General features: G+C 41.1%; 6 protein-coding genes and 1 long non-coding RNA gene across 21 annotated transcripts in view; 4 read left to right on the top strand and 3 right to left on the bottom strand.

The window, feature by feature from the left end:
• Positions 1 to 2,404: 2,404 nt before the first annotated feature.
• On the bottom strand, positions 2,405 to 5,622 carry LOC134183703 (piggyBac transposable element-derived protein 3-like). Of its 6 annotated transcripts, XM_062651303.1 has the most exons (10): positions 5,282 to 5,622; positions 5,138 to 5,211; positions 4,719 to 5,051; positions 4,394 to 4,633; positions 4,130 to 4,334; positions 3,971 to 4,064; positions 3,819 to 3,914; positions 3,445 to 3,758; positions 3,196 to 3,384; positions 2,405 to 3,135 (listed from the first exon to the last, which is right to left on the bottom strand). In XM_062651303.1, exons 3-8 carry the CDS (start codon positions 5,015 to 5,017, stop codon positions 3,691 to 3,693), a joined length of 1,002 nt encoding a protein of 333 aa, XP_062507287.1. In that variant the 5' UTR covers positions 5,018 to 5,051; positions 5,138 to 5,211; positions 5,282 to 5,622; the 3' UTR covers positions 2,405 to 3,135; positions 3,196 to 3,384; positions 3,445 to 3,690. The 6 variants fall into 6 exon arrangements, with proteins under 6 accessions (XP_062507287.1, XP_062507307.1, XP_062507314.1 ...); XM_062651323.1 differs by lacking the exon at positions 5,282 to 5,622 and having other exon boundaries at positions 3,196 to 3,240; positions 3,308 to 3,384; positions 4,719 to 5,260; XM_062651330.1 differs by lacking the exon at positions 5,282 to 5,622 and having other exon boundaries at positions 3,188 to 3,240; positions 3,308 to 3,384; positions 4,719 to 5,260.
• Positions 5,623 to 6,027: 405 nt separating this feature from the next.
• Positions 6,028 to 8,535, top strand: LOC134183162 (uncharacterized). 3 transcript variants are annotated; one of them, XM_062650657.1, is made up of 9 exons: positions 6,028 to 6,190; positions 6,249 to 6,556; positions 6,623 to 6,653; positions 6,725 to 6,941; positions 6,999 to 7,054; positions 7,109 to 7,216; positions 7,279 to 7,395; positions 7,465 to 7,625; positions 7,688 to 8,535. In XM_062650657.1, the coding sequence occupies exons 1-9, from the start codon at positions 6,076 to 6,078 to the stop codon at positions 8,135 to 8,137; spliced, it is 1,563 nt and encodes a 520-aa protein (XP_062506641.1). In that variant the 5' UTR covers positions 6,028 to 6,075; the 3' UTR covers positions 8,138 to 8,535. The 3 variants fall into 3 exon arrangements, with proteins under 3 accessions (XP_062506641.1, XP_062506625.1, XP_062506634.1); XM_062650641.1 differs by having other exon boundaries at positions 7,279 to 7,625; XM_062650650.1 differs by having other exon boundaries at positions 6,029 to 6,190; positions 6,252 to 6,556; positions 7,279 to 7,625.
• Positions 8,536 to 9,038: 503 nt separating this feature from the next.
• LOC134197780 (uncharacterized) lies at positions 9,039 to 9,867 on the bottom strand. The gene is made up of 3 exons (XR_009972694.1): positions 9,783 to 9,867; positions 9,596 to 9,708; positions 9,039 to 9,300 (listed from the first exon to the last, which is right to left on the bottom strand). It is a non-coding gene; the product is annotated as an uncharacterized LOC134197780 (long non-coding RNA).
• Positions 9,868 to 10,173: 306 nt separating this feature from the next.
• Positions 10,174 to 13,276, bottom strand: LOC134183688 (piggyBac transposable element-derived protein 3-like). Of its 2 annotated transcripts, none has more exons than XM_062651278.1 (9): positions 13,077 to 13,276; positions 12,514 to 13,006; positions 12,189 to 12,428; positions 11,924 to 12,128; positions 11,765 to 11,858; positions 11,613 to 11,708; positions 11,239 to 11,552; positions 10,990 to 11,178; positions 10,174 to 10,929 (listed from the first exon to the last, which is right to left on the bottom strand). In XM_062651278.1, exons 2-7 carry the CDS (start codon positions 12,810 to 12,812, stop codon positions 11,485 to 11,487), a joined length of 1,002 nt encoding a protein of 333 aa, XP_062507262.1. In that variant the 5' UTR covers positions 12,813 to 13,006; positions 13,077 to 13,276; the 3' UTR covers positions 10,174 to 10,929; positions 10,990 to 11,178; positions 11,239 to 11,484. The 2 variants fall into 2 exon arrangements, with proteins under 2 accessions (XP_062507262.1, XP_062507270.1); XM_062651286.1 differs by having other exon boundaries at positions 12,514 to 12,846; positions 12,933 to 13,276.
• A 207-nt stretch (positions 13,277 to 13,483) lies between these two features.
• LOC134188937 (uncharacterized) lies at positions 13,484 to 18,428 on the top strand. Of its 6 annotated transcripts, none has more exons than XR_009971413.1 (9): positions 13,484 to 13,619; positions 13,678 to 13,985; positions 14,052 to 14,082; positions 14,154 to 14,370; positions 14,428 to 14,483; positions 14,538 to 14,645; positions 14,708 to 15,054; positions 15,117 to 16,978; positions 17,604 to 18,428. XR_009971413.1 is itself a non-coding variant. In XM_062657154.1 (8 exons), exons 1-8 carry the CDS (start codon positions 13,505 to 13,507, stop codon positions 15,564 to 15,566), a joined length of 1,632 nt encoding a protein of 543 aa, XP_062513138.1. In that variant the 5' UTR covers positions 13,484 to 13,504; the 3' UTR covers positions 15,567 to 18,426. The 6 variants fall into 6 exon arrangements, 3 of the variants coding, with proteins under 3 accessions (XP_062513138.1, XP_062513157.1, XP_062513163.1); XR_009971411.1 differs by having other exon boundaries at positions 17,035 to 18,427; XR_009971412.1 differs by having other exon boundaries at positions 15,117 to 15,763; positions 16,492 to 18,425.
• Positions 18,429 to 19,961: 1,533 nt separating this feature from the next.
• On the top strand, positions 19,962 to 20,695 carry LOC134180602 (uncharacterized). The gene is made up of 2 exons (XM_062647826.1): positions 19,962 to 20,064; positions 20,142 to 20,695. Exons 1-2 carry the CDS (start codon positions 19,962 to 19,964, stop codon positions 20,693 to 20,695), a joined length of 657 nt encoding a protein of 218 aa, XP_062503810.1.
• A 4,788-nt stretch (positions 20,696 to 25,483) lies between these two features.
• The window catches only part of LOC134185924 (uncharacterized), a 2,605-nt gene continuing 588 nt past the window's right edge, over positions 25,484 to 27,500 (top strand). Inside the window, exons 1-8 of one of the 2 annotated variants that reach the window (XM_062653811.1) lie at positions 25,484 to 25,671; positions 25,733 to 26,010; positions 26,088 to 26,118; positions 26,327 to 26,507; positions 26,568 to 26,623; positions 26,685 to 26,792; positions 26,850 to 27,196; positions 27,254 to 27,500. The exon at positions 27,254 to 27,500 is cut by the window's right edge and continues 588 nt beyond it. In XM_062653811.1, coding sequence (XP_062509795.1) covers positions 25,548 to 25,671; positions 25,733 to 26,010; positions 26,088 to 26,118; positions 26,327 to 26,507; positions 26,568 to 26,623; positions 26,685 to 26,792; positions 26,850 to 27,196; positions 27,254 to 27,500 — 1,372 coding nt within the window. In that variant the 5' untranslated portion in view covers positions 25,484 to 25,547. The remainder of the gene's footprint in view (positions 25,672 to 25,732; positions 26,011 to 26,087; positions 26,119 to 26,326; positions 26,508 to 26,567; positions 26,624 to 26,684; positions 26,793 to 26,849; positions 27,197 to 27,253) is intronic. The other variant, XM_062653819.1, reaches the window with a different exon arrangement.

Below are 27,500 nucleotides of genomic sequence, written 5' to 3' on the forward strand. Positions count from 1 at the left end.
AGTAAAATCTCTCTCTGACGTGATATACCATCTCTTGCCAGTGAAGAAGGCTTTCGTAGACCTGCTCAAAGTCTTACAAATTGTGTTGACATTTGGTGTCTCTACCGCGTCATGTGAACGTTCGTTTTCATGTTCGAAAAGACTGAAGACCTACACTAGGGCTGTCATGAGACAAGCTAGATTAAATTAACCTAGCGCTTATGGCCATAGAAAGGGATATTTCTAGTAAGATAGACTTGGAAGTAGCTGTAGACAGGTTTGCCGCAGCAGACAAAAACAGAAGAAGTAAGCTTTACAAGTGAAAAGGTAAACGGTTAAATTAAGAGTACTGTAGAAATAAAGATTTGAGAAAATTTTCTAGTGTGCCCCAACCCCAGATCTTAGACTCTGGTTATGCCGCTGGCATAATCCATGCCTGTACAGCAGTTAGGCAGCGTAACCGTTGAATCGGTCAATGATGATATGTGGAAACAGTTGTACTGCCATCTTTTACCATCATTATCCAGCTAATATCCTTACTTGTCATTGCTCCCATATTCTGATTATTGGTGACTAAAGAGCGTGTTGCATCATTTGCAAGATCTAGAATTGCAGGCACATCAGGACACATGCACTACTGGTGTCGATCATGCCACGTGTTTCTTTGTGTTCTTCCATGAACGGGACTGCTTCGTGAAGTATCACTCGGAGAAATTCGACAATATCTAATCAGTCTACAGTGGCATCACGTTTCTGTCATTCCTAATTGTGAGGGAAAATGCGTACTGCCATTCAACAATTTTTCGTGACAATTTTGTTCTATTTATATATATATATATATATATATATATATATATATATATATATATATATATATATATATATATATATATCACAGATGTGGATGGTTGTAGATCTTCACATCTATCATTGCACGTTCTGATAATGCTCAAATTACTATTTAGTTTCTTTAAATTGTTTATTTCAGGTATCTTGCCAACATGTTTTCTTGCTGACAATTAAGACATAGCAGCAGATAACCCGTCTGTAGAGTGCATTGTTGATTGTAAGAAATTTTGTATTTTGAGTCAAAGTCACAATGCCACATACTAATTGAGTTGTACAACATTATTGCATTTGTCAGATTGTCCAGTGTATACAAGTCACACAACACGAAACTACACTTTCACTTAGCTATTCTAGCTCTATTTCTAGCTGGTGGTTGACTTTTTTCATATTTTCTGAGTGATCAGCAATCCATTAAGAGCTCGACACTGTTTGTTGTAATTGGTAATTGGCAATATTTATGTGATACAATTTTTAGTATGTTGAGTGGTCATATTTCCTAAGAACTTGTCAAAGTACCATGAAATTTGGTTATTTAGATTTTTTCAACTACTGTACCATGTGAAGGTTATCAGCTATGAAACCACATTTCCATGTAAGATCTAAAGCACGTTGATTTTAATATTGTACTCAATTATACAAACTTTAAACCATTTCTATTTGTCTCTTTGTCAATACATATTTCCATTAATCTATTTTTTATTATTTATTTAGTTACTAATAATTTATTCATTCATTTATTTATATGTATTTATTTATTGGCATATGCTAGCAAGTAGACGTCTACACGCTGTAGTACAGCTAAACGATCATCGTATGCGTGTACGAGTTTGTTGAGGTAGTCCAACGGCGTGGCCGCAAATTTCTTTTGCCCGAGTCTACTTGATATCAACGTCATCTTTATAGATTAATTAATTAGTTAAATAATTATTTAATTATGTACTAACTAATTAATTAATCTTCAGTGGCATTACCTTCTCAAGTTCGGACACACTATCTTTAGATATGAATTTGTACCAAGGAATCAAAGAGCAAAGGCGTAGTGTAGACGCAGCAGCCTGGCAGCATGTTCTATCAGCGAATATTTCTGAAAGATGGAGTCACCAACGAAGAATTAACGCTCATGCACCTCTTAGCTGGCCGAAATGAGACGTTACGAACCGTTGTTCGTGGCGGCTTTTGATCTTTGGCGGCCATGGCTTGTTACAAAGATAATCCTGCTGCAATGCTTTGGCTGGACCACCGAGGCTGCGGAATGTGACGTACAAACCATCAGGATGCGAAAAAATGTGGCCGCCCGTATATACAAAGGCATCCAAACACGTGCTATCTAGATTTCCAATAACTCAGTAAAATAATCCCAGAGACACATAACGTTAGACTGTAAACGGTCTGAATGGTAGCCAGACTACTAACGCTGACACAAAGCGTCGTATCGGCACGTAAAATACAATTTATTCCCCCATTACCGGTGGCATTCGCAAACCGGGATGCGAGGCTACATACGGCTCCTTTAATGAGTGTAAAATCCCCGTATAGGCAAACAACCTTTTAGTAACTGCAGTGTATTGCCGTGATCAGTAATGAATTCTGAATCTTTCATTAGTATCTCGTTTCCATAGCAACAAGTTCAAATTTTTATGCAAAATAATTAATGCACAAGTCAAAATATTATTAAGACTATTACATGGCAAACACAATGATCAATATAATTGGCTGTAAATGACATGCACAAACACAAAAACATATACTTAGACGTTCTGCTCCTGTTAGCATTACCCAGGGCAGACCACGTGGAGGTCGGAACACATACTGCCCCAAAATTTCTAACGATTATGATATCACACACCAGACGACATCTCACACCACACCTAAATCATACACACCACAACAGCACATAGTAGTGTAACATTTGCCATAATCAGTACATACCCTACAATTCCCCCGTAGAATGGAATTCCTTGAAGCAATTATGATCACGAGCCACACACAAATGACGCTCACAAAATGTGCACTGGATATGGGAATGGTGTTGTTCCCCCTTCTTGTGCAATTGCAAAGAACACATTTCCTTTTCTGTGGCACAAACTGAAGCAAAGTGTACTGAAAAGGGATTCTGGCGGTTGACTTAGAGGTTCTATGCCAGAACTTCCTTTTGGCTACTGAAGCCATCTATTAGAGACTAGGTCTTTTCTAATGCTAAATAATCTCTCCTCTGACCACCCTTTGTCTCTCATCAAACTCTCCTTCCACGATAAAAGCATTTAGAGTGGCACATTCTAACAGATACTGCAGCATCGCCTTCCATCCCTGTTAATAAAACAACATGTAAACTTCTTAGCGGCAGAAAAAGACAACGTACTTTCATACTCTTGCGCCCAGCATTGTATAGCGAAATCATTTGGTCGCCGCGGTCTACACCATGCATGTTCTTGATACAATCAGATAACAACGAAGAACACAACTTCCACTTTCTTCCTACCATCTTTCCTCACACAGGCTGGCCATGATCCATCTCCTAGTTCCGCAATATGAAACATAGACAACATGTGAACGTATCTGTACAGAAATACTACCATACAGTTACATGTACCAGCAGCTGACATGAGAAGGACCTACCTCCTGTCGAACCACACACATGCAACCATGCCAGCCTCGGCAAACCACCGGTGATATTCCTTCTCAACTCGAGCTTTGGAAGAGTGGAACTTGAGAGCAAGTTGTTTCGGAAAACCAGTCCGACTTGGTTTACATGTGCCACAGGCATAAATTCGGCAATCGAGCAGCCATCGATAAAGCTCAGCACTTGTCTAGAAATTGTAGTATACACACAACATGCCCAAGACCTGGCAATTTCTCACGAGATCAATCACCGCCTGATAACATAACCCAAACTCTTTTTTGGCTGCCAATAGAAGCAGCAGGGACATCACCTACAAAATGTTAATTTTCACTTCCATCAGTCCTGTAACCAAAATATAAAACTCATTCACCATCATTATCTTCATTACTGTCATCACCATCATCATCTGCCAAACCAGGAACATCATCATCAGCAACAACCAAATTATCATCACTAGCCTCCTTCCCTGCATCATAAATACTGAAAGACAACAAAATTTGAATGAAAATGAAATCCACTCACCAACATAAACATTGAAGTCATAAATATAGCTATTGTGTGATGATGACAAGACAACTACTTTTATACCATACTTGTGCGGCTTCGACTTGCTATACTGCACACATGCAGACAAGCACATTGACTCACATTCACACAAATATTTTACTTTCTAGAGCAGACCTGATGGAACGAGATTTGACCTTTTAAGGGAATCATTGCCTCGTCAATGGCAATGTGTCGGGACAAGGAGTATTCTGCTTGAAACAACTTCTTCAAGGCATCAATAAGTGGTCTAACCTTCCCTAGCTTGTCATATCCTTCCTGACTGTGTTGAATCTTGGTGTAAGGGTCAGAAACATGCAGGAACCGTAAGATTTGTTCGAATCTGTGTAACAACAGTCTATGAATATCCTTGAAATCAAGAAATGTGAACACTTGACCCACCTGACCAAAGTGAAGACACTTGCTATGTTGGACTGTAAATAAAACTCTTTCTTCGACCAATACATCTCGAGACGAGGTAAATCCTGTATATCCATGTATATGAGGCAACCCAAAAAGGTCGTCAGCTCAGAAATGGTGACGGCCGTCCATGGTCTGGCATGGTCTTCCTTAGTCAGTGCGTCTAAATAATTGAGTGCATACAAATTCGTGTTTCTGACTACCAACTCCCACACCCCTTCCCTGAACAAAAATGAAAAAAAAACTAAAATAAATTTATCAACATTACAATCAAATAATTAAATTCCACCACAGCATGAAACCATACCGCAAAGCCCCTTTATCGCCTCTGAACTGTTTCCTGGACCCAGACTGCTGGTCAAACTCCCAGACGCACGTTGGATGGTGGATCATACGCCAACCGTTCTCGGCATCGAGTTCCACAGTCCTTGCTAACTGTGTGTTGAGTTGACGTCGCTGCTCCGCACGTTGTCTTTGGCCGCTGGCGGCACCTGATATGCGACTTCTCAGATTTCCGCAACTTCCGGTAGCAGAATGCAGCAACACCGGAAGTTGAACGCGTGGTGGTTTTCTCGTCTCCTTCGATCGTATCCTCCTCGGTATCATCCCTCTCCTTCACTAAAACTCTTCGCTGTCGTTCCTAGGCCGACGGAGACGGGCCAAAGAACCCGTAACACAACACTATCTTTTCCCACGCAAGAAACATGTCGCATTTGAATGTTTCACCTCGGACGGCGGTAGATGGCACTGGGCCATCATCGTCAGATGTCTCCTGCACTGATAAAGTCAGTTCCAAGAGCCTAGCATCAGTAGCATCATGACAAGACTTTCAAGAAGACATGGTCGAGACAAAATGGCGACTAGACAAACCTGCATAACAACGCGTCTCTGATTGGGCCACGCCTTTTCCAATGGTTGTGGGTTGTCTAGATAGTCTCGCGTAGCCAGACCGTTTCTAAACTGGTGGCTGGGCCCATGCCCGGCTACGCTAATCATGTAAATGGTAAGTACAGCCTCAGTCCAGACCATCAAAAACCCTATCTACTGTACGAGAAGTTTGTCTCCGTCGATGGGGCGTTGCCGTCTTAATGTCTGCAAAGCGCTCATTCCAGATTGTAAGTATTCCCCATGGTGACGTGACCTGCGTACTGTCTGTTCGCCATAAGCGTGAACTCGGAAGTGAGTAATGAAGTAGAGGTCACACCAGGTGTGCACATTAGAGCACTAAGAGCTGCCCCAGTTGGACCATGTTATGCCAATTATCTTAAATGGTTCCAGTTGCTGATCCGTTGGTCTTACAAGATAATTGGATAATAGCCATTGCTCCACCCGTTTGTGTTTGATATGCACAAGTACTATCCTTCCGTTTCGTTTGTAGAAAGGGCTTAGATAATTTGATAAACAGAAATGCCAGACCTAGCGGTTTCTAATGATACCGAGATCATCGCGAAAGTCCACTAAACAGCAGAGATATTGATGAATTTCAAAGTTCACGCTTATGGTGAACAGACAGTAGTTACACTCGGCGGATGTAGGGTGAAGGGTCTGGTTACGCGAAATGGTGACGCGTTGTGACGATGACGTTCACTGGTGACGTCTCTAGTTAATTAATTAAAGGCACTCCTAACATTCTTCGTTGAGAGTGTCACTGGATCAAGTGCAGAATGGAGCTCCCTACTAGGTTAGCTTGGGACAGAGCCTCTTACAAAAAGGCAGTCACCAAGGGCGTCGGATTTAGAAATTCACAACAGAGCAGCCATGACGTTACCGAAAGCAGAGGTCTTGAAGCTAAACATGTAGATTGGATCTTCACGACGTGTACAATTTGTCTACTTAGCAGGTTTTGAACGGATGAGTAAGTCTACAGACAGCAGCTCGACTTCAGATGGTTTCTCTCAATGTAACAGCAACCACGTGCAGATCACTAGTGACGTATTGACTGCAGGTAGCTGTGGTGACAATCAGTTGAAGCGTGTGGGCAGTGTGGAAATTTCCACATGTACAAGACGCCAGTTTGACAGGAGGTCACTCTTGCTTGGCGGAAGGATGTACCTTCTGTTCCATATCATTCCGGTGGTTTCTGCTTCTGTTTTGTTCTGGATAGAGTTGGATATTCCGCCAAGTCAATACAGAAACGGAACAAACGTAAGTCCAGCTGCTCTAGCTTTTCAATCCTTGTGGATTTGATTGGTACGTTCAATCATTTTTCAGGCTTCTTCCAAGAACTATGAATATACAATAGGTAACGGTAGACATCTAGCTAAGCCTGCATCTAATTGTATCAACTTTAACCTAGTGATACCCTGTTTGTAGATGATAACTTGATTAATTCTTCAAAGGCTTCTCGATTTTGTCATCCTGAATTGGTGATGGATAGGAAGGGAAAGTGTATTCTGCCATGCAACAATTTTTCGTGGCTTCCATCGCTTGAAAGACAATTTAATCTCAGGTTCATTTATTTTGCGTCAGTTACGTTTCTTGTATTTGCTATTGCAGCAACGATAGTGTGGATCAAGCTTCGTCGTGCCTTGTATGATGCTCGAATCAATTGTCGTTGATATATGTCACAGATGTGATGGTTGTGTAGATGGACATTTCCTCACATTATGCCATTGTATATTGTTCTGACTGGCTCACTGCTAAGTAAGAATGTTTAGACAAAAATATAACAAAATTTGTAGTAATTTTCTTCTGTAGGCATCTTTGCAATTTGCTTTCTTGCTGTTGACCTGGAATCAAGCTATTGCAATGAAATGGACTTACTTCTGTTCGTAGACAATCCGTCTTTACTTTGTATTTTTGCTGGTAATAATTTTTGTCTTAATTTTGAAATCACAAAAGAGTTTTGGTATTTATTGTATTTATAGGAGCTGTGACTACGTACCTTCACTTGGCAGCGTTTTTTTGGTGGACATGTTTCATCTTTAACATTTGTTGGGTGATCAGTAATCCATTGAGAGCTCAAAATTTTTTTCTTTCAGCAGGCAAGATTCATGCGATTCAGTTGCTGATATGTTGGGTGGTACCAGCCTGTCTTGTGGTATTACCACTAGCTTTGTATAGAAATTACAGCGCTGTAGATTATGGATTTGGTACCATTTTATGTGGAACAAGTTCAAAGTGGGTTGCTTACGTCACCACTGTGATACCTATTCAGATAAGCACTTTGATAATTATTGTCGTTATGATGAAAGCTGGAAATTATTTGTATAAAGTAAGACATTTTGACTAAATTTTCTAAATAGAATTACTGAACGTTAATTACTATGTTTATAGGCACAAACATTTAGAGAAGAGATGGTTTGCAATTACCGGTCTAGTTTTAGAGATACACATGCAGGAAGTTCGGCAGTGGCATTGGATCGTCGTGTGCAAGAAATTCAACAGCTGCGAATAAAATTTTCTTTTGTGGCTCACATCTATCCTCTTTCTGTGTCTGCCGTGTTGGTTAATATTGGTCTCAAATCAATGTATGCAAACACAATCCTTTATTATGTTGAAGAGTATTACACATGTTTGGTGTCGTCCTCATTTCATGCTGAACAATGTTCCAAACAATATCTTGACTACCAATATCCTGCATTTTCAATTATTGCATTACTACTGGGAAAAGCAGTGATCATTCTAATTATGATTTTTCTGTTCTCCCAACGGGTACCTCGTACTGGATTATGGGACATTACCATAGGACTGATCAAACGTGTTTGTTGCAAAGGAACTTCATGAGACATGCAACAGCATGCCAATGGCAGATCTGATATTTTAAAATGGTTTTGAAAGTAGCAGCATCAGAAGCACCACCACCACCATCACAACCACTACCACCACCACCACCACCACCACCACCAAGCACCAACACCACTACCAGCAGCATCAGCACCATGAGCAGCATTACCAGCAGGAGACGATATATTGTAGAAAGACTTGTCAGTTTATTAATAATATATGGTCCTAGTATTTAATTAATATATTAATTGTTGTAAATCTGTACTGCAAAATGAGGCATAATTTTTAATTTGCTGATGATGACAATCGAGTAACCTTTTGTATAATAATTCTGGTTTGCCTTCATAAATTAAAATAATCTATGTAAATGTCCATCATTAATAATTTCATTCTGATAACCCTGTTTGTTGAAACAGTACAGTGCATATCTGACACCCTGGTGTAACCTCATATATTCACACTAGCTGATGTTAGGGGTCGACGATTTGAAAGTCGTTTATACTGCATGTATACGGCTCGATCTGTACAGGGTTCTCTTTTCCGTGTGAGCACGAGGTCCTTCGTAGGACACTAGAGAATTTCAGCTTTTCCAGATCTATCTAGAGTCTTTGTCCTACGCCAGTGGTGTAGACACACAGTGTACACTTTTTAGTACGTTTAATTAATTAATCACTTTGTATTGCGACCTTGAACCCGTCTGCTAGATTGTACATCTTGGAATAAAATGGCGTCTATAATTCGGAATACGCGTGCAGGTGACATTTTCACGGTAGCAGTCTGAGGTTTTGCTACGTAGAACATCAACGGAGGTGACATGTCGCTATTCTTTTGTCGCTGTATTAAACTTTTTTTTTCATTTTTTGTCTTATTACGATTTTTTGCGATGAAGTGGTATCATATCGTTCTCTCATACGTTGTTTTTTATTGCTTTAGATTGCTAAACAATTCAAATTGCGATGACATGCGGGAAATCAATGCGCGAAACCAATGCGCAAAAACGGATGATTCGCCGCTTTTTCATTAATTATTGTTGACAAGAGAACTCAAAAAATTGCTATCACTGTTCACTGCAGAGTATCCTGGGATAACATGCCAAGAACAAGCGTCTATAAGTACAATGAACAAAATGGCCGTCTTCCTTCTTCAAAGCAACCAATAGCCATCTAGAAATGCGCAGTAGGTTGTCAGTACAGCTGCAATCATGACCTCAGATTATGTTAACAGAGGCGGCGGAACCAGGAGGCAGAGGGAGCAATCGTCCCTCCAATATTTCGAGCGGAGGGGTGAGGAGGGCAAAGTCTTTCCAGTATATTATACATTAATATATTATACATTAATATATTATACATTAATATATTATATTATATAATATATTACGTCATCTTTATACATTAATTAATTAGTTAAATAATTATTTAATTATGTACTAACTAATTAATTAATCCTCAGTGGCATTACCTTCTCAAGGTCGGACACACTATCTTTAGATATGAATTTGTTCCAAGAAATCAAAGAGCAAACGCGTAGTGTAGACGCAGCAGCCTGGCAGCATGTTCTAGCAGCGAATATTTCTGATAGATGGAGTCACCAACGAAGAATTAACGCTCATGCACCTCTTAGCTGGCCGAAATGAGACGTTACGAACCGTTGTTCGTGGCGGCTTTTGATCTTTGGCGCCCATGGCTTGTTACAAGGATAATCCTGCTGCAATGCTTTGACTGGACCACCGACGCTGCGGAATGTGACGCACAAACCATCAGGATGCGAAAAAATGTGGCCGCCCGAATATATGGTATCCAAACACGTGCTATCTAGATTTGCTATAACTCAGTAAAATAATCCCAAACACACATAACGTTCGACTGTAAACGGTCTGAATGGTAGCCAGACTACTAACGCTGACACAAAGCGTCGTATCGGCACGTAAAATACAATTTATTCCCCCATTACCGGTGGCATTCGCGAACCGGGATGCGAGGCTACATACGGCTCCTTTAATGAGTGTAAAATCCCCGTATAGGCAAACAACCTTTTAGTAACTACAGTGTATTGCCGTGATCAGTCATGAATTCTGAGTCATTCATTAGTATCTCGTTTCCATAGCAACAAGTTCAAATTTTTATGCAAAATAATTAATGCACAAGTCAAAATATTATTAAGACTATTACATGGCAAACACAATGATCAATATAATTGGCTGTAAATGACATGCACAAACACAAAAACATATATTTAGACGTTCTGCTCCTGTTAGCATTACCCAGGGCAGACCACGTGGAGGTCGGAACACATACTGCCCCAAAATTTCTAACGATTATGATATCACACACCAGACGACATCTCACACCACACCTAAATCGTACACACCACAACAGCACATAGTAGTGTAACATTTGCCATAATCAGTACATACCCTACAATTGCCTCGCAGAATGGAATTCCTTAAAGCAATTATGATCACAAGCCACACACAAATGATGCTCACAAAATGTGCACTGGATATGGGAATGGTGTCGTTCCCTCTTCTTGTGCAATTGCAAAGAACACATTCCCTTTTCTGTGGCACATACTGAAGCAAAGTGTACTAAAAAGGGATTCCGGCGGTCGACTTAGAGGTTCTATGCCAGAGCTTCCTTTTGGCTACTGAAGCCATCTATTAGAGACTAGGTCTTTTCTAAATGCTAAATAATCTCTCCTCTGACCACCCTTTGTCTCTCATCAAACTCTCCTTCCACGATAAAAGCATTTAGAGTGGCACATTCTAACAGATACTGCAGCATCGCCTTCCATCCCTGTTAATAAAACAACGTGTAAACTTCTTAGCGGCAGAAAAAGACAACATACTTTCATACTCTTGCGCCCAGCATTGTATAGCGAAATCATTTGGTCGCCTCGGTCTACACCATGCATGTTCTTGATACGATCAGGTAACAACGGAGGACACAACTTCCACTTTCTTCCTACCATCTTTCCTCACACAGGCTGGCCATGATACATCTCCTAGTTCCGCAATATGAAACGTAGACAACATGTGAACGTATCTGCACAGAAATACTACCATACAGTTACATGTACCAGCAGCTGACATGAGAAGGACCTACCTCCTGTCGAACCACACACATGCAACCATGCCAGCCTCGGCAAACCACCGGTGATATTCCTTCTCAACTCGAGCTTTGGAAGAGTGGAACTTGAGAGCAAGTTGTTTCGGAAAACCAGTCCGACTTGGTTTACATGTGCCACAGGCATAAATTCGGCAATCGAGCAGCCATCGGTAAAGCTCAGCACTTGTGTAGAAATTGTAGTATACACACAACATGCCCGAGACCTGGCAATTTCTCACGAGATCAATCACCGCCTGAGAACATAACCCAAACTCTTTTTTGGCTGCCAATAGAAGCAGCAGGGACATCACCTACAAAATGTTAATTTTCACTTCCATCAGTCCTGTAACCAAAATATAAAACTCATTCACCATCATTATCTTCATTACTGTCATCACCATCATCATCTGCCAAACCAGGAACATCATCATCAGCAACAACCAAATCATCATCACTAGCCTCCTTCCCTGCATCATAAATACTGAAAGACAACAAAATTTGAATGAAAATGAAATCCACTCACCAACATAAACATTGAAGTCATAAATATAGCTATTGTGTGATGATGACAAGACAACTACTTTTATACCATACTTGTGCGGCTTCGACTTGCTATACTGCACACATGCAGACAAGCACATTGACTCACATTCACACAAATATTTTACTTTCTAGAGCAGACCTGATGGAACGAGATTTGACCTTTTAAGGGAATCATTGCCTCGTCAATGGCAATGTGTCGGGACAAGGAGTATTCTGCTTGAAACAACTTCTTCAAGGCATCAATAAGTGGTCTAACCTTCCCTAGCTTGTCATATCCTTCCTGACTGTGTTGAATCTTGGTGTAAGGGTCAGAAACATGCAGGAACCGTAAGATTTGTTCGAATCTGTGTAACAACAGTCTATGAATATCCTTTGAAATCAAGAAATGTGAACACTTGACCCACCTGACCAAAGTGAAGACACTTGCTATGTTGGACTGTAAATAAAACTCTTTCTTCGACCAATACATCTCGAGACGAGGTAAATCCTGTATATCCATGTATATGAGGCAACCCAAAAAGGTCGTCAGCTCAGAAATGGTGACGGCCATCCATGGTCTGGCATGGTCTTCCTTAGTCAGTGCGTCTAAATAATTGAGTGCATACAAATTTGTGTTTCTGACTACCAACTCCCACACCCCTTCCCTGAACAAAAATATAAAAAAAACTAAAATAAATTTATCAACATTACAATCAAATAATTAAATTCCACCACAGCATGAAACCATACCGCAAAGCCCCTTTATCGCCTCTGAACTGTTTCCTGGACCCAGACTGCTGGTCAAACTCCCAGACGCACGTTGGATGGTGGATCATACGCCAACCGTTCTCGGCATCGAGTTCCACAGTCCTTGCTAACTGTGTGTTGAGTTGACGTCGCTGCTCCGCACGTTGTCTTTGGCCGCTGGCGGCACCTGATATGCAACTTCTCAGATTTCCGCAACTTCCGGTAGCAGAATGCAGCGACACCGGAAGTTGAACGCGTGGTGGTTTTCTCGTCTCCTTCGATCGTATCCTCCTCGGTATCATCCCTCTCCTTCACTAAAACTCTTCACTGTCGTTCCTAGGCCGACGGAGACGGGCCAAAGAACCCGTAACACAACACTATCTTTTCCCACGCAAAAAACATGTCGCATTTGAATGTTTCACCTCGGACGGCGGTAGATGGCACTGGGCCATCATCGTCACATGTCTCCTGCACTGATAAAGTCAGTTCCAAGAGCCTAGCATCAGTAGCATCATGACAAGACTTTCAAGAAGACATGGTCGAGACAAAATGGCGACTAGACAAACCTGCATAACAACGCGTCTCTGATTGGGCCACGCCTTTTCCAATGGTTGTGGGTTGTCTAGATAGTCTCGCGTAGCCAGACCGTTTCTAAACTGGTGGTTGGGCCCATGCCCGGCTACGCTAATCATGTAAATGGTAAGTACAGTCTCAGTCCAGACCATCAAAAACCCTATCTACTGTACGAGAAGTTTGTCTCCGTCGATGGGGCGTTGCCGTCTTAATATGTGCAAAGCGCTCATTCCAGATTGTAAGTATTCCCCATGGTGACGTGACCTGCGTAGTTACACTCGGCGGATGTAGGGTGAAGGGTCTGGTTACGCGAAATGGTGACGCGTTGTGACGATGACGTTCACTGGTGACGTCTCTAGTTAATTAATTAAAAGGCACTTCTAGCATTCTTCGTTGAGAGTGTCAATGGATCAAGTGCAGAATGAAGCTCCCTACTAGGTTAGCTTGGGACAGAGCCTCTTACAAAAAGGCAGTCACCAAGGGCGTCGGATTTAGAAATTCACAACAGAGCAGCCATGACGTTACCGAAAGCAGAGGTCTTGAAGCTAAACATGTAGATTGGATCTTCACGACGTGTACAATTTGTCTACTTAGCAGGTTTTGAACGGATGAGTAAGTCTACAGACAGCAGCTCGACTTCAGATGGTTTCTCTCAATGTAACAGCAACCACGTGCAGATCACTAGTGACGTATTGACTGCAGGTAGCTGTGGTGACAATCAGTTGAAGCGTGTGGGCAGTGTGGAAATTTCCACATGTACAAGACGCCAGTTTGACAGGAGGTCACTCTTGCTTGGCGGAAGGATGTACCTTCTGTTCCATATCATTCCGGTGGTTTCTGCTTCTGTTTTGTTCTGGATAGAGTTGGATATTCCGCCAAGTCAATACAGAAACGGAACAAACGTAAGTCCAGCTGCTCTAGCTTTTCGATCTTTGTGGGTTTGATTGGTACGTTCAATCATTTTTCAGGCTTCTTCCAAGAACTATGAATATACAATAGGTAACGGTAGACATCTAGCAAAGCCTGCATCTAATTGTATCAAGTTTACTCTAGTGATACCCTGTTTGTAGATGATAACTTGATTAATTCTTCAAAGGCTTCTCGATTTTGTCATCCTGAATTGGTGATGGATAGGAAGGGAAAGTGTATTCTGCCATGCAACAATTTTTCGTGGCTTCCATCGCTTGAAAGACAATTTAATCTCAGGTTCATGTATTTTGCGTCAGTTACGTTTCTTGTATTTGCTATTGCAGCAACGATAGTGTGGATCAAGCTTCGTCGTGCCTTGTATGATGCTCGAATCAATTGTCGTTGATATATGTCACAGATGTGATGGTTGTGTAGATGGACATTTCCTCACATTATGCCATTGTATATTGTTCTGGCTGGCTCAGTGCTAAGTAAGAATGTTTAGACAAAAATATAACAAAATTTGTAGTAATTTTCTTCTGTAGGCATCTTTGCAATTTGCTTTCTTGCTGTTGACCTGGAATCAAGCTATTGCAATGAAATGGACTTACTTCTGTTTGTAGACAATCCGTCTTTACTTTGTATTTTTGCTGGTAATAATTTTTGTCTTAAATTTGAAATCACAAAAGAGTTTTGGTATTTATTGTATTTATAGGAGCTGTGACTACGTATTTTCACTTGGCAGCGTTTTTTTGGTGGACATGTTTCATCTTTAACATTTGTTGGGTGATCAGTAATCCATTGAGAGCTCAAAATTTTTTTCTTTCAGCAGGCAAGATTCATGCGATTCAGTTGCTGATATGTTGGGTGGTACCAGCCTGTCTTGTGGTATTACCACTAGCTTTGGATAGAAATTACAGCATTGTAGATTATGGCTTTGGTACCATTTTATGTGGGACAAGTTCGAAGTGGGTTGCTTACGTCACCACTGTGATACCTATTCAGATAAGCACTTTGATAATTATTGTCGTTATGATGAAAGCTGGAAATTATTTGTATAAAGTGAGACATTTTGACTAAATTTTCTAAATAGAATTACCGAACGTTAATTACTATGTTTATAGGCACAAACATTTAGAGAAGAGGTGGTTTCCAATTACCGGTCTAGTTTTAGAGATACACATGCAGGAAGTTCGGCAGTGGCATTGGATCGTCGTGTGCAAGAAATTCAACAGCTCCGAATAAAATTTTCTTTTGTGGCTCACATCTATCCTCTTTCTGTGTCTGCCGTGTTGGTTAATATTGGTCTCAAATCAATGTATGCAAACACAATCCTTTATTATGTTGAAGAGTATTACACATGTTTGGTGTCGCCCTCATTTCATGCTGAACAATGTTCCAAACAATATCTTGACTACCAATATCCTGCATTTTCAATTATTGCATTACTACTGGGACAAGCAGTGACCATTCTAATTATGATTTTTCTGTTCTCCCAACGGGTAGTTCGTACTGGATTATGGGACATTACCATAGGACTGATCAAACGTGTTTGTTGCAAAGGAACTTCATGAGACATGCAACAGCATGCCAATGGCAGATCTGATATTTTAAAATGGTTTTGAAAGTAGCAGCATCAGAAGCACCACCACCACCATCACAACCACTACCACCACCACCACCACCACCACCAAGCACCAACACCACTACCAGCAGCGTCAGCACCATGAGCAGCATTACCAGCAGGAGACGATATATTGTAGAAAGACTTGTTAGTTTATTAATAATATATGGTCCTAGTATTTAATTAATATATTAATTGTTGTAAATCTTTACTGCAAAATGAGACATAATTTTTAATTTGCTGATGATAATCGAGTAACCTTTTGTATAATAATTCTGGTTTGCCTTCATAAATTAAAATAATTTATGTAAATGTCTATTATTAATAATTTCATTCTGATAACCCTGTTTGTTGAAACAGTACAGTGCATATCTGACACCCTAGTGTAACCTCATATATTCACACTAGCTGATGTTAGGGGCCGACGATTTGAAAGTCGTTTATACTGCATGTATACGACTCGATCTGTACCGGGTTCTCTTTTCCGTGTGAGCACGAGGGCCTTCGTAGGACACTAGAGAATTTCAGCTTTTCCAGATCTATCTAGAGTCTTTGTCCTACGCCAGTGGTGTAGCCACACAGTGTACACTTTTTAGTACGTTTAATTAATTGATCACTTTGTATTGCGACCTTGAACCCGTCTGCTAGATTGTACATCTTAGAATAAAATGGTGTCTATAATTCGGAATACGCGTGCAGGTGACATTTTCACGGTAGCAGTCTGAGGTTTTGCTACGTAGAACATCAACGGAGGTGACATGTCACTATTCTTTTGTCGCTGCATTAAACATTTTTTCATTTTTTATCTTAGTACGATTTTTTGCGATGGAGTGGTATCATATCGTTCTCTCATACGTTGTTTTTTATTGCTTTAGATTGCTAAACAATTCAAATTGCGATGACATGCAGGAAATCAATGCGCGAAACCAATGCGCAAAACGGATGATTCGCCGCTTTTTCATTAATTATTGTTGACAAGAGAACTCAAAAAATTGCTATCACTGTTCACTGCAGAGTATCCTGGGATAACATGCCAAGAACAAGCGTCTATAAGTACAATGAACAAAATGGCCGTCTTCCTTCTTCAAAGCAACTAATAGCCATCTAGAGATGCGCAGTAGGTTGTCAGTACAGCTGCAATCATGACCTCAGATTATGTTAACAGAGGCGGCGGAACCAGGAGGCAGAGGGGGCAATCGTTCCTTCAATATTTCGAGAGGAGGGGCGAGGAGGGCAAAGTCTTTCCAATATATTATTTAGCAATTATCATTCAGAATGGACCTTGTCTTGCACCTTGATTGCTGAATGAAATAGTGCTAACAACGCTTCTTCTACATTCTAACAGTCAACGATGCAACAGAGGTAACCTATACACGTTAGCAGCTGAGAACCTTAAAAAAATTATTATAATATAATAGAGACCTGAATAGCGAGATACATGTCTTGCGTATCACGTTGTCGACGTCTTCATTGCCTGAGGCAAGCACTTCTTCTGAGAGCAAGGCTTTCAGAGATTCATGACTGATTGATCCATTAGTAGACTCTTTGTCAAAGCATATACTGTCAACTGAATCTCTAGGATCCATAATACAGATGAGGAAGGTGAACGACCCCTACTCGATCGATACCAAAGCTATGTTACAAGTAGACTCCAAGAGCAATTTTAGGCTGACTAGCTTGTAACCATTGACCTTCTCCTTTGTTGTGTGTAGAGCTGATCAACCCGTTGCAAAAGTTAATTAGTCAATGTATCGTGAAACAGTGTAGCGATCCTTTGAGATTTAGTCCTTGCATGCCATGCATATGGATATTGTTTATTAGGGACACATGACAAAATCGTAGCAGTAGCATGCCGGACTGAGAGTCATTCAAATACACAAACCGGTTACAAAGATTTTGATCCGTCTTAGCAATCTCGAAGGCTTCAAGCATGTCTCTTTCGGATAACCTAGCTATAGCTGTTCGACAGGTGCATGTGTATATCTAGGTCCTAAGGATCAATGTGCCTCATGTTGCAACACAAATTCGTTGATGAAGATTGGATTGACGGAAAGAACAGTTGCTGTACATCTCGCACTTCTCGTGATCAGGCCTTTATTGGAGCAATGAGTAGACCGATCTGTGACAAGCTCCATGGATCGAATCAGTGGTGGTAACACTCAATGGTCATGACCGGGAGCATGCAGATGCAGTAGAACCAGATGAAACTAATTATGTGCGCATCCAAGACCGCTTGAATCACTTTCCTCATTGCAAGAGTTACAGATTGTGGTATAGCAAGCATGCGCTTTAGGTGTGACTGCGGTTTGCGTACGTGTTATATTAGTCTAGCGTAAACTAGCGTTGAGTGAACTTGTGCAGTAGAGTACGTGTCGTTCACTGTAGTAGAATAGACTCTGGTATAACCGGTTCACTGAGTCGGTACACACGATATACTTAGCCTAGACTGTAACAGCGGAGTAGTATTACGGCTTGTGAGCTATACAACAATTGACGACGAGGATGGGATTGAAGAAACAGCAATGGGCAGCACCCATCGTGGTAGTTCGAAAGGGGAATGGAAATGTTAGAATATGTGGCGACTACAAGGTCACCATCAACCCCTATATTGATTTGAATCAATATCCGATGACGAATCCAGATGACTTGTTTTCAACCTTAGCAGAAGGGAATAAATTTTCTGGATCTCAAACAAGCCTATCAACAAATGTTAGTAGACCCCAGAAGTCAGCAATACCTAATCATTAATATACACAAGGGCATGTTTAGGTACACAAGGATGCCATTTGGCATAAGCTCAGCACCCAGTATATGGCAACGAGCTATAGATAACGTTCTATCAGGACTGAACGGAGTCATCTGCTACCTAGATGATATTCTAATAGTGTACAACAGTGATGAACAGCATAACCAAAGGTTATTCAAGGTCTTGGAAAGGCTGAACCATCCAGAATTAAGCTAAAGATGGAAAAATGTGAATTTGGCAAGTCTAAGGTAGAATATTTGGGGCATGTGGTGAGTGCAGAAGGCATATCCCCATCTCGGAGTAAGATGGAAGCGATTCAAAATGCACCTGACCCTTGTAACGTGACTGAATTGAAGGCTTTCTTGGGACTTCTAAATTATTATGGGAAGTTCTTACCTAATTTTTCATCAACATTACAACCACTGTTTATCTTATTGAAGAAACAGCAACGTTGGAAGTGGTGGGATCAACAGAGAAAGGCATTCCGGCAAGCAAAACAAACACTAGTGAAATCGGACTAATATACATTATGATTTGGGTAAGCCCATCAAGTTAAGTTGTGATGCTTCACCATATGGAGTAGGAGCGTGTCTAACTCATGTCATGAAAGACGGCACTGAACGCCCAGTCGCATTTGCATCACGAACACTAGCTCCAGCTGAGGAGAATTATGCTCACTTAGAAAAAGAGGCCCTAGCCTTGATTTATGGAGAAGACACGTCAATAAATACCTGATGGAAGGAAATTTACGCTAGTAACCGATCATCGACCGCTACTGAGGATTCTAGGAGGTAAGGAAGGAGTTCCTATGCTAGCAGCTGCACAACTGCAGCGCTGGACACTCATATTAAGTGCGTACAACTATGAACTGGAATCCAGGGCAGGGCAGGATAACAAGGAAGCTGATGTATTGTCTCGACTTCCTATATCAGTAGAAATGATTGATCCAAATGAACAAATCTTTGGAGTGGATTATTGTGAACCATTGCCCATGACTGCCAAAGAGATTGCCAAGGCAACCTAATTGAATGTGGTGACAAGGAGAGCATATCAATATGCTCGATACGGATGGACTACCAGAGATGTGGACCAATCCTTACAACCATTTGCTAAACGTGCTAATGAGTTATCGATTGAAAGTGGCTGCTTACTGTGGGGCAGCAGAGTTATCATACCAGAGGAATTGAGAAAGACCGTATTAGCGCAGATACATGAGGGTCATCTGGGGAGCAGCAAAATGAAGGCCTTAGCCAGAAGTTATGTGTTGTGGCTAAACCTGGACAGGGATATAGAAGATTTGACAAGATCATGTGAACAGTGCCAAAAACAAAAGAGTAGACCAAGTACTACTAAACCCTCACATCCATGGATCTACCTATGGGAACGTGTCCATGCAGATTTTGCAGAATTTGCGGGAAAGCAGTATTTACTTATTGTAGATGCCTTCTCTAAATGGCCGGAAGTCCACGAACTGGGTATACATGCTACTACAGGGCAGACAATTGAAGCTATGCGAAGAAGACTTTCTTGTCATGGATTGCCACAGTGCTGGTAACCGACAATGGGCCTCAGTTTAGGGCACAAGACTTCACGGAGTATATGGAGGCCAATGGAATCAAGCATCAACTGACTCCACCCTACCATCCTGCATCTAATGGACAGGTAGAGCGAATGGTACAAGAGTTGAAAAAGAGCTTGAAGGGTCGACCAGCGAGAAGATCGATAAGTCATCAAGTGTCTTCGTTTCTTCTACACTATCGAACGACTATACTGCAACAGGCAAAACTCCTGCCGAACTGTTGATCAAACGAATACCAAGAGCCAAGTTATCTTTGTTGCGCCCAGAGGTAAGTGACATTGACAGAGATGAGCAGAGAATCAAGTTCGAGGAAGCTAACAAACTGTCAAGAAAACTGGATCCTGGTTGTAAAGTCAGTGTGTGGAATCCACGTCAAGATAGTCGTGGTAGGTGGTTGGTGAGAACCGTTGAACAACAGCTAGGACCAAACAACTATTTAGTGAATGTAGAAGGACATTTCAGGTACGTGCATATAGACCAAATGCGGTGGAGAGATCAACAGAGTGTACCAGAAACAGCTGATGTAAGCGTACCAGAGATAGAGGTGGAAGAGATACCAGTACCAGTCATTCCTGTGAAAGAGACAGGACAAGTAGTTGAAATTCAATCTACTGAACACAAGGACCAAGGTGAGGAGACTACCTTGATCTCCAAGGAAATGTTATCACCTCCAGAATACCACGAGATTGAGACTCCCAGACGATATCCAAAGAGACAAAACAGACAACCACCAGCAAGATATCGTGAACAATAGATAAGGACAGCACCATGCAGACTAAGGAAGGGAGATTGTGGTATAGCGAGCATGCGCTTTAAGTATGACTGCGGTTTGCGTACGTGTTATATTAGTCTAGCGTAAACTAGCGTTGAGTGCACTTGTGCAGTAGAGTACCTGTCGTTCACTGTAGCAGAATAGATTCTGGTATAACTGGTCCACTGGGTCGGCATACGCGATATACTTAGCCTAGACTACAGCGGAGTAGTATTACGGCTGGTGAGCTAGACAGCACTAATATCGTTTACTTCAAAGGCATTTTAACGGTTGCAGAAGGTCTCATTGTAAGATTATCATGCATGCATCGACCTCCCGGTTACCAGGGGTGTCTAGGAAGCAGTTCAAGTTTTGGGGCCCACAAATCTCTGGTATCATTTCAAACTGTCTTTCAAACGGTCAAAATTGTTGAGACTACACTGTTAGCGATGTCATGGTCTGGCACATATTATTGGAGGATAAAGCTCCGTCAGCCCTCACATTCCTGCGCCTATGCAACTCATAGTTTCCGTCATGTATTAGGCTTTCTGCATGGATTTGGAGAATCCCAAAATTGAGAGGCGTTTCTTTACCGTTTTTGAATAACAGGACAGACAAAGTGGAGACCTCTTGACTTCTGCTCTTCCAACTAAAAACGGAAACGGTACCTCCCACCTAAAGTATTTCGAGCTAAACGCCCTGTGCGTGCGTGCATGCGTGTTTTGTGTGTGTGTGTGTGTGTGTGTGTGTGTGTGTGTGTGTGTGTGTGTGTGTGTGTGTGTGTGTGTGGCTGTCTTTCTAGAAGTGAAAAACATGTGTATAGAGTCTATGACAATCGATTTGGCCAGCTTAGTGCGCAAGCGCAGATTTCTTCAATTTCAGTTAAAACGCCTCTCATCACAACCCTCAGCTCTTCCAATCTCTTCTCCCTTTTCTTTTGCAGAAGAAGTCTTTCAGAAGAAACGGATTCTAGAAAGGTATAAAGAGAAGCACACTACGAAAGCAAATAGTTTTCATTTGCTACATGTATTCAGATCGTAAACGTTAGGTGACGTCGAGTCATTCCTTTACCAGTGTCTAAAGAGACTTCGGTGAGCATTGCATTGCCCTTGAATGTAGAATGGCGTGTATTTGTTATGCACAAGATGCGTTTCTTGTTCTTTACGACCTTTTATGACCTTTTATGTGGAATGGGAATGCGTATACTGTAGAGTCCAAACTGCGCTGTCTGGAGTGTGTAAGATGAGTACAGTATTAGATCAATTTTGCTAGTGTCTGCTAGCAAGCGGTTTCAGTTTGGGTTTTTTCTTAAATTCTGCAGCCATCTGCCTGTTTCGTCTTGCCATGGCAAGCACGACCTCTTGACAGGCACGAATCTACAGTAATGCCCGACGTGCCGCAACACTAAAGTCGTTAGGATGTGAGTAAATAATATTCCAGGTGTTTCGCGGCAATGGCCGTGTTCACACTAGGGCTATAAAACCCGGGTTTGCGCTAAAATTAATCATAACACCCTGCTGTGCTATCATGCGCAAGGTAGGTGTGTTCTCACATGTTGAGCTTGAGCTCGTCCAGTTGCCTCTAATTAGTCATAATAGCTAGGCTGTGTGAACTCTAGCAGACTGAAAATGATTGTATCATGTACTGGAGCTACGCTTCTCATTCCCACGCAAGAATCGAAACGTCTTCCGACCGCTTTCCGTCTTCGAGTGCTTTCTCTAGGTGTAGGGACCACATGCGTGTGATAGAACAGCAACCGTTGCCAGAATCTACGGATGCGACAAGGCCTTTCACTACAGAATTCCGCAAGTCGTGCTGCGCATTCATTTTGCTCAAGAAAAAACTGCCAGACCAACACAAAGTTGAGCAATCTTCTTTGATTAATTGCTGTGGTACGCAATATGAATAATTAGAATGTTTGGACTAGCGGTAACCCCAGTTAAACCCAGCGCTAACCTCACATTTCTAGCCCTGCACTAACCCACATTCCTGTCCTAACTGACCTGATGTATTCGAATTAGTTATGCTAAGCAGTAGTAAACCCAGTTCTAAACCCTAGAGTGAACACAGGCAATGTCTTAATGGCAATAAAGAATAGAACATTTTGGAACTGCCGGTATGATAAAGCTATGACACTATTGTTGATGACTTTGGGAAGAAACCTCCGCGTACAAGTGTAGAATATGTATAGAATTTACAAACCTTATAATATTTTAGTGAAGAATTTTAGAGAATGATTTTTGCTAATGATAGTTGTTGTCATATCCGCGTAATCATTGATGTTAGTTGAGATGTCTATTAATTATTTAATAAATATTATACGGGCACCAAGCAAAATTAAACGCTAAATCCGCTAAATTCCTTAATTGTTTGAGCGTGTGACGGGCCCTGAGTTTCTGGAAAGCAAGTTTCTTTATGTTCTCGGAAGGTATATATTCGCAAAGCGAGATACATTGTATAACGTATTGTAATGAATTTACATGTAGCAGCGTTTCCTAGATCGGGGATATTTAGAACCGTCATGTAGGTCTAACAAATATAGCCTACTCTAAGAATCATAAAAGATTTTTCACATGATAAAAAGGCTTCGTATCAAATAATATAGTGTGAAATACTCCTATCACATCTATATACACAAGCTATATAGTCAGTCGAAAAGCATGCATGTTTGTCCTCTCACGCAGGCTTTGAAGAGTGATGAGTAATATGTCTACACAAAGCGGCTTGACTGCAGCTGGTGGCACACAATCCATTGAATGTAACCGGGTACAAACTAGCGCTACTGCCACATTGACCTCAGGTACATGTATATAATAAAGCAGGACAAATCAGTTGAAGCATGTTGATGGCGTAGACACAAGACGGCAGTCTGCCAGGAAGGCACTTTTGTTTGGAGGAAGGATATACTTACTGTTTCATATAGTTCTGGTGCTTTCTCCTTGCGTTTTCTTCTGGATAAAGATGGATATCCCGACTAATCGTTACAGCAACGAGACAAATTATAACGTAAGCCCAGTAGCTCTTACTGAATTCTTCTGGTCTCGATCTTTAACCGCTTTTTCAGTATACTTCAGAGGTCGAGGAGTATGCAATGCTTGCCGATAAATATGCTATCGTGCACGCATTTTATCAATTACTCTAATGATATATGTGTATATGTAGCAATATTTAATTTTTCTGTGTCATCTCGTATCTGTCATCCTGAAATGGTTATGGATAGTGCAGGAAAGTGTTGTCTGCCATGCATCAGTTTTTCATGTCTGCCATCCGTTGAAAGACAATATAATCTCATTATCTTTTTGGGGGAAGCGTCCTAAACCTTGCTTTTGCCATAACTGCAACAATACTGTGGATCAAGCTTCGCAATGTCTTGTATGGTTGGTCAATCAGGTGTAGTTGATATAAATCACATATAGATATGGTTGTATAGATGTAAATTTCCTCACATTATACCATTGTACCTTGTTCTGATTGGCTTAGTATCAAGTGAGAGTATCCAAATTAAAACTCAATTATTTCAATTTGTATCGTTTTCTTTCCTTCCAGATATTCTAAAAGTTTGTTTTCTAACTGTTGACCTACGATCAAGATATTGCAAGTAAGTCGACTTCGTTCTGTTTATGAATAATCTACCTGCACTGTGCGTTGTTGCAGGTGATAATACTTTCCTTCAATGTATTTAGAGGTTACACCTTAAGTTGTTGGGAATTACTGCATTTCTAGGAGCTGCACTTATTTACCTACCACTAGCAGCGTTCTTCTGGTGGACTAGTTTCATCTTCAATATTTGTTACGTGATCAATAATCCACTGAAAGCTCAAATGTTTTTCCACGTGGCTGGCAAGATTCATGCGATACAGTCACTGATATGTTGAGTGGTGCCAGCTTTTATTGTGATATTACCGTTAAGTTTGGATAGAAATTACGGTATTATTGATTTTGGAAATGGTCTCACTGTATGCGTACCACGTTCAAAATGGATTGCCTATTTCACAAATGTCTTACCTATCCAGATATGCACTCTGATAAATGCCTTTGTTATGCTTAGAGCTGAACGTCATCTGTATAAAGTGAGACAATCTTGGCTCACTCTTTTGAATAATCATGTTTAACTATGCTTATATAGGCACAAACATCATGTTTAACTATGCTTATATAGGCACAAACATTTCGAGAAGAGATGGTTTCCAGTTACCAGTCTAATTCTAGTGCTGCAAACGGTATATGGCTACGTATGAGTGTTGTAGTCGCTTGATCTTACTACCGTATGGAGCAGTAGCCTTCTACCAATCAGCATGTAGGCGACCAGCTCTGAAATCTCAATTGTTCTAGAGATAATTCGGGACTTTCGTCGGCACTGCTAATCTTGTGGGTGGGGCAACTTCGTGATCAGAGTTTTGTTCTGGCAACTACGACTTACGAATGGTTGTAACTATTGCTTGCTTGGGTACGTTTCTCTACTGCATCTATTGTGGTAGCAACAAATAAGGCATACGTATTAGATCTTTCGCTGTACCCCATGAAGTTGCTTTGCGGCTATCGCTTCGCCGTCCCGGATGTCCATTCAAGTAGTCAATCAACTTGCTATGAAACTCATAATCCTACGTCAAGTAGTTTACTAATAGTAGAAGAGATTCAAATCCTAGAGATAAGACACTTCACACTCGAACAGGGTTGGATATTTCACGGAGTTGCCCCGGTCACGGAGTTACCCCGGATAATCTAACGTATGCAACCACGCCCCTTTCTGTTATGCGGCCCTCGCTGTGCTCAGCATGTAGTCCATGTTGACGCATTGTGATGACAATGACGTCTGCTGTACGTAAAGGCTGCATTCCTCGTTGAGAGTGTATGAATGGAGCTACCTACGTTTGGTTGGGACAGAGCGGCCTCATACAAGAAGGCAGTCACCAAGGGTGCCGGTTTTAGAAATTCACCACAGAGAAGCCCAGATACCGATGAGGTTACCGGAAGCAGAGGTCTTACAAGCAAAACATGTAGATGGGATCTCCACGACGTATCTAATCAGTCTGTACCTAGAAGGTTTTGAACGAATCAGCGAGTTTGCCGACAGCGGCTCGACTTCAGATGGTTTCTCTCAATGTAACAGCGAACACACTGCAGGTAGCGGTGGTGGGAATCAGTTGAAGCGTGTTGACGGTGTGGAAATTTCCACAAGACGCCATGTTGGTAGAACGTCACTATTACTTGGGGGAAGGATATACCTCTTGTTCCATATCGTCCCGGTGATTTCTGTCTCTGTTTTGTTCTGGATAGAGTTGGACATTCCGCAAAGTCAATACAGAAACGGAACAAACGTAAGTCCAGCTGCTCATGCAAGATAGCAATCCTTCTGAGTTTGATTGCATGATATGCATGTTCAATCACTTCTCAGGTTTCTTCCAAGAACTATGACTACACAATAGGTAACAGTACATCTAGGGCTCATTTCTTTATTCTCCACCTAATAATCCGGTTGAGTTCACCCAAATTCTACAAACTAATCCAGTGGGACGGTGGATTAGTTTGTCGTGTTTAGCTCAATTAACTGGAATGATCGTGGAGAGTAAAGAAATGTGCCCCTAGCTATAGTAATTAAGGTACTCTAATGATATACTGTATGTATGTTTGTAGACGATAATCCTGAATTGGTCATGGACAGTGAGGGAAAGTGTATTCTGCCGTGCAGCAATTTTTCGTGGCTTTCATCACTTGAAAGACAATTTAATCTTATTGTCATATATTTCGAGTCAGTCACATTTACTGTACTTGCTGTTGCTGCAACAATAGTGTGGATCAAGCTTCGTCATGCCTTGTATGTTGATCGAATCAAATGTTGTTAATCGATATAGTTACAGATGTGATGGTTGCATAGATGGACATTTCCTCATATTTTATCATTGTATATTGTTCTGTCTGGCTCAGTGTTTAGTGAGAATATTAATGTTTGAACTAAAATATAACGAAATTGTATAAATGTTTTCTTCTATAGGCATCTTTGCAATTTGCTTTCTTACTGTTGACCTGGAATCAAGCTATTGCAATGAAATGGACTTAGTTCTGTCTGTAGGCAATCCGTCTGCACTTTTCATTTTTGCTGGTAATAATTCTTTTTTTTTGAAATCACAAGAGTTTTGGGAATACATTGCATTTGTAGGAACTGTAAATATGTACCTTCACTTGGCACAGATTTTTTGGTGGACGTGTTTCGTCTTCAACATTTGCTGGGTGATCAGTAATCCTTTGAGAGCTCGAATTTTTTTTCTTTCAGCAGGCAAGATCCATGCGATACAGTTGCTGATATGTTGGGTGGTACCAGCCTGTCTTGTGGTATTACCATTAACTTTGGATAGAAATTACAGCGTTATTGAGTATGGGTTTGGTACCATTTTATGTGGAGCAAGTTCAAAGTGGCTTGGTTACATAATTATCGTGTTACCTATTCAGATAAGCACTTTGATAATTATTGTTGTTATGATGAAAGCTGGAAATTCTTTGTATAAAGTGAGACAATTTGACTGAATTTCTAGATGAAATTACCGTACATTATTATGTTTATAGGCACAAACGTTTCGAGAAGAGATGGTTTCCAATTATCAGTGTAGTTGTGGCAATAGAGGAAGTTCAGCAGTGACATTGGATCTCCGTGTGCAAGAAATCCAACAGCTTCGACTGAAATTTTCTTTGGTGGCTCACATCTATCCTCTTTGTGTGTCTGCTGTGTTGGTCAATATTGGTCTCAAAGCAATGTATTCAAACATAATCATCTATTATGTTAAAGAGTATTACACATGTCTTTTGTGGTCCT

Source organism: Corticium candelabrum, chromosome 1 (genome assembly GCF_963422355.1).
Source record: "Corticium candelabrum chromosome 1, ooCorCand1.1, whole genome shotgun sequence".
Lineage (NCBI taxonomy): Eukaryota > Metazoa > Porifera > Homoscleromorpha > Homosclerophorida > Plakinidae > Corticium > Corticium candelabrum.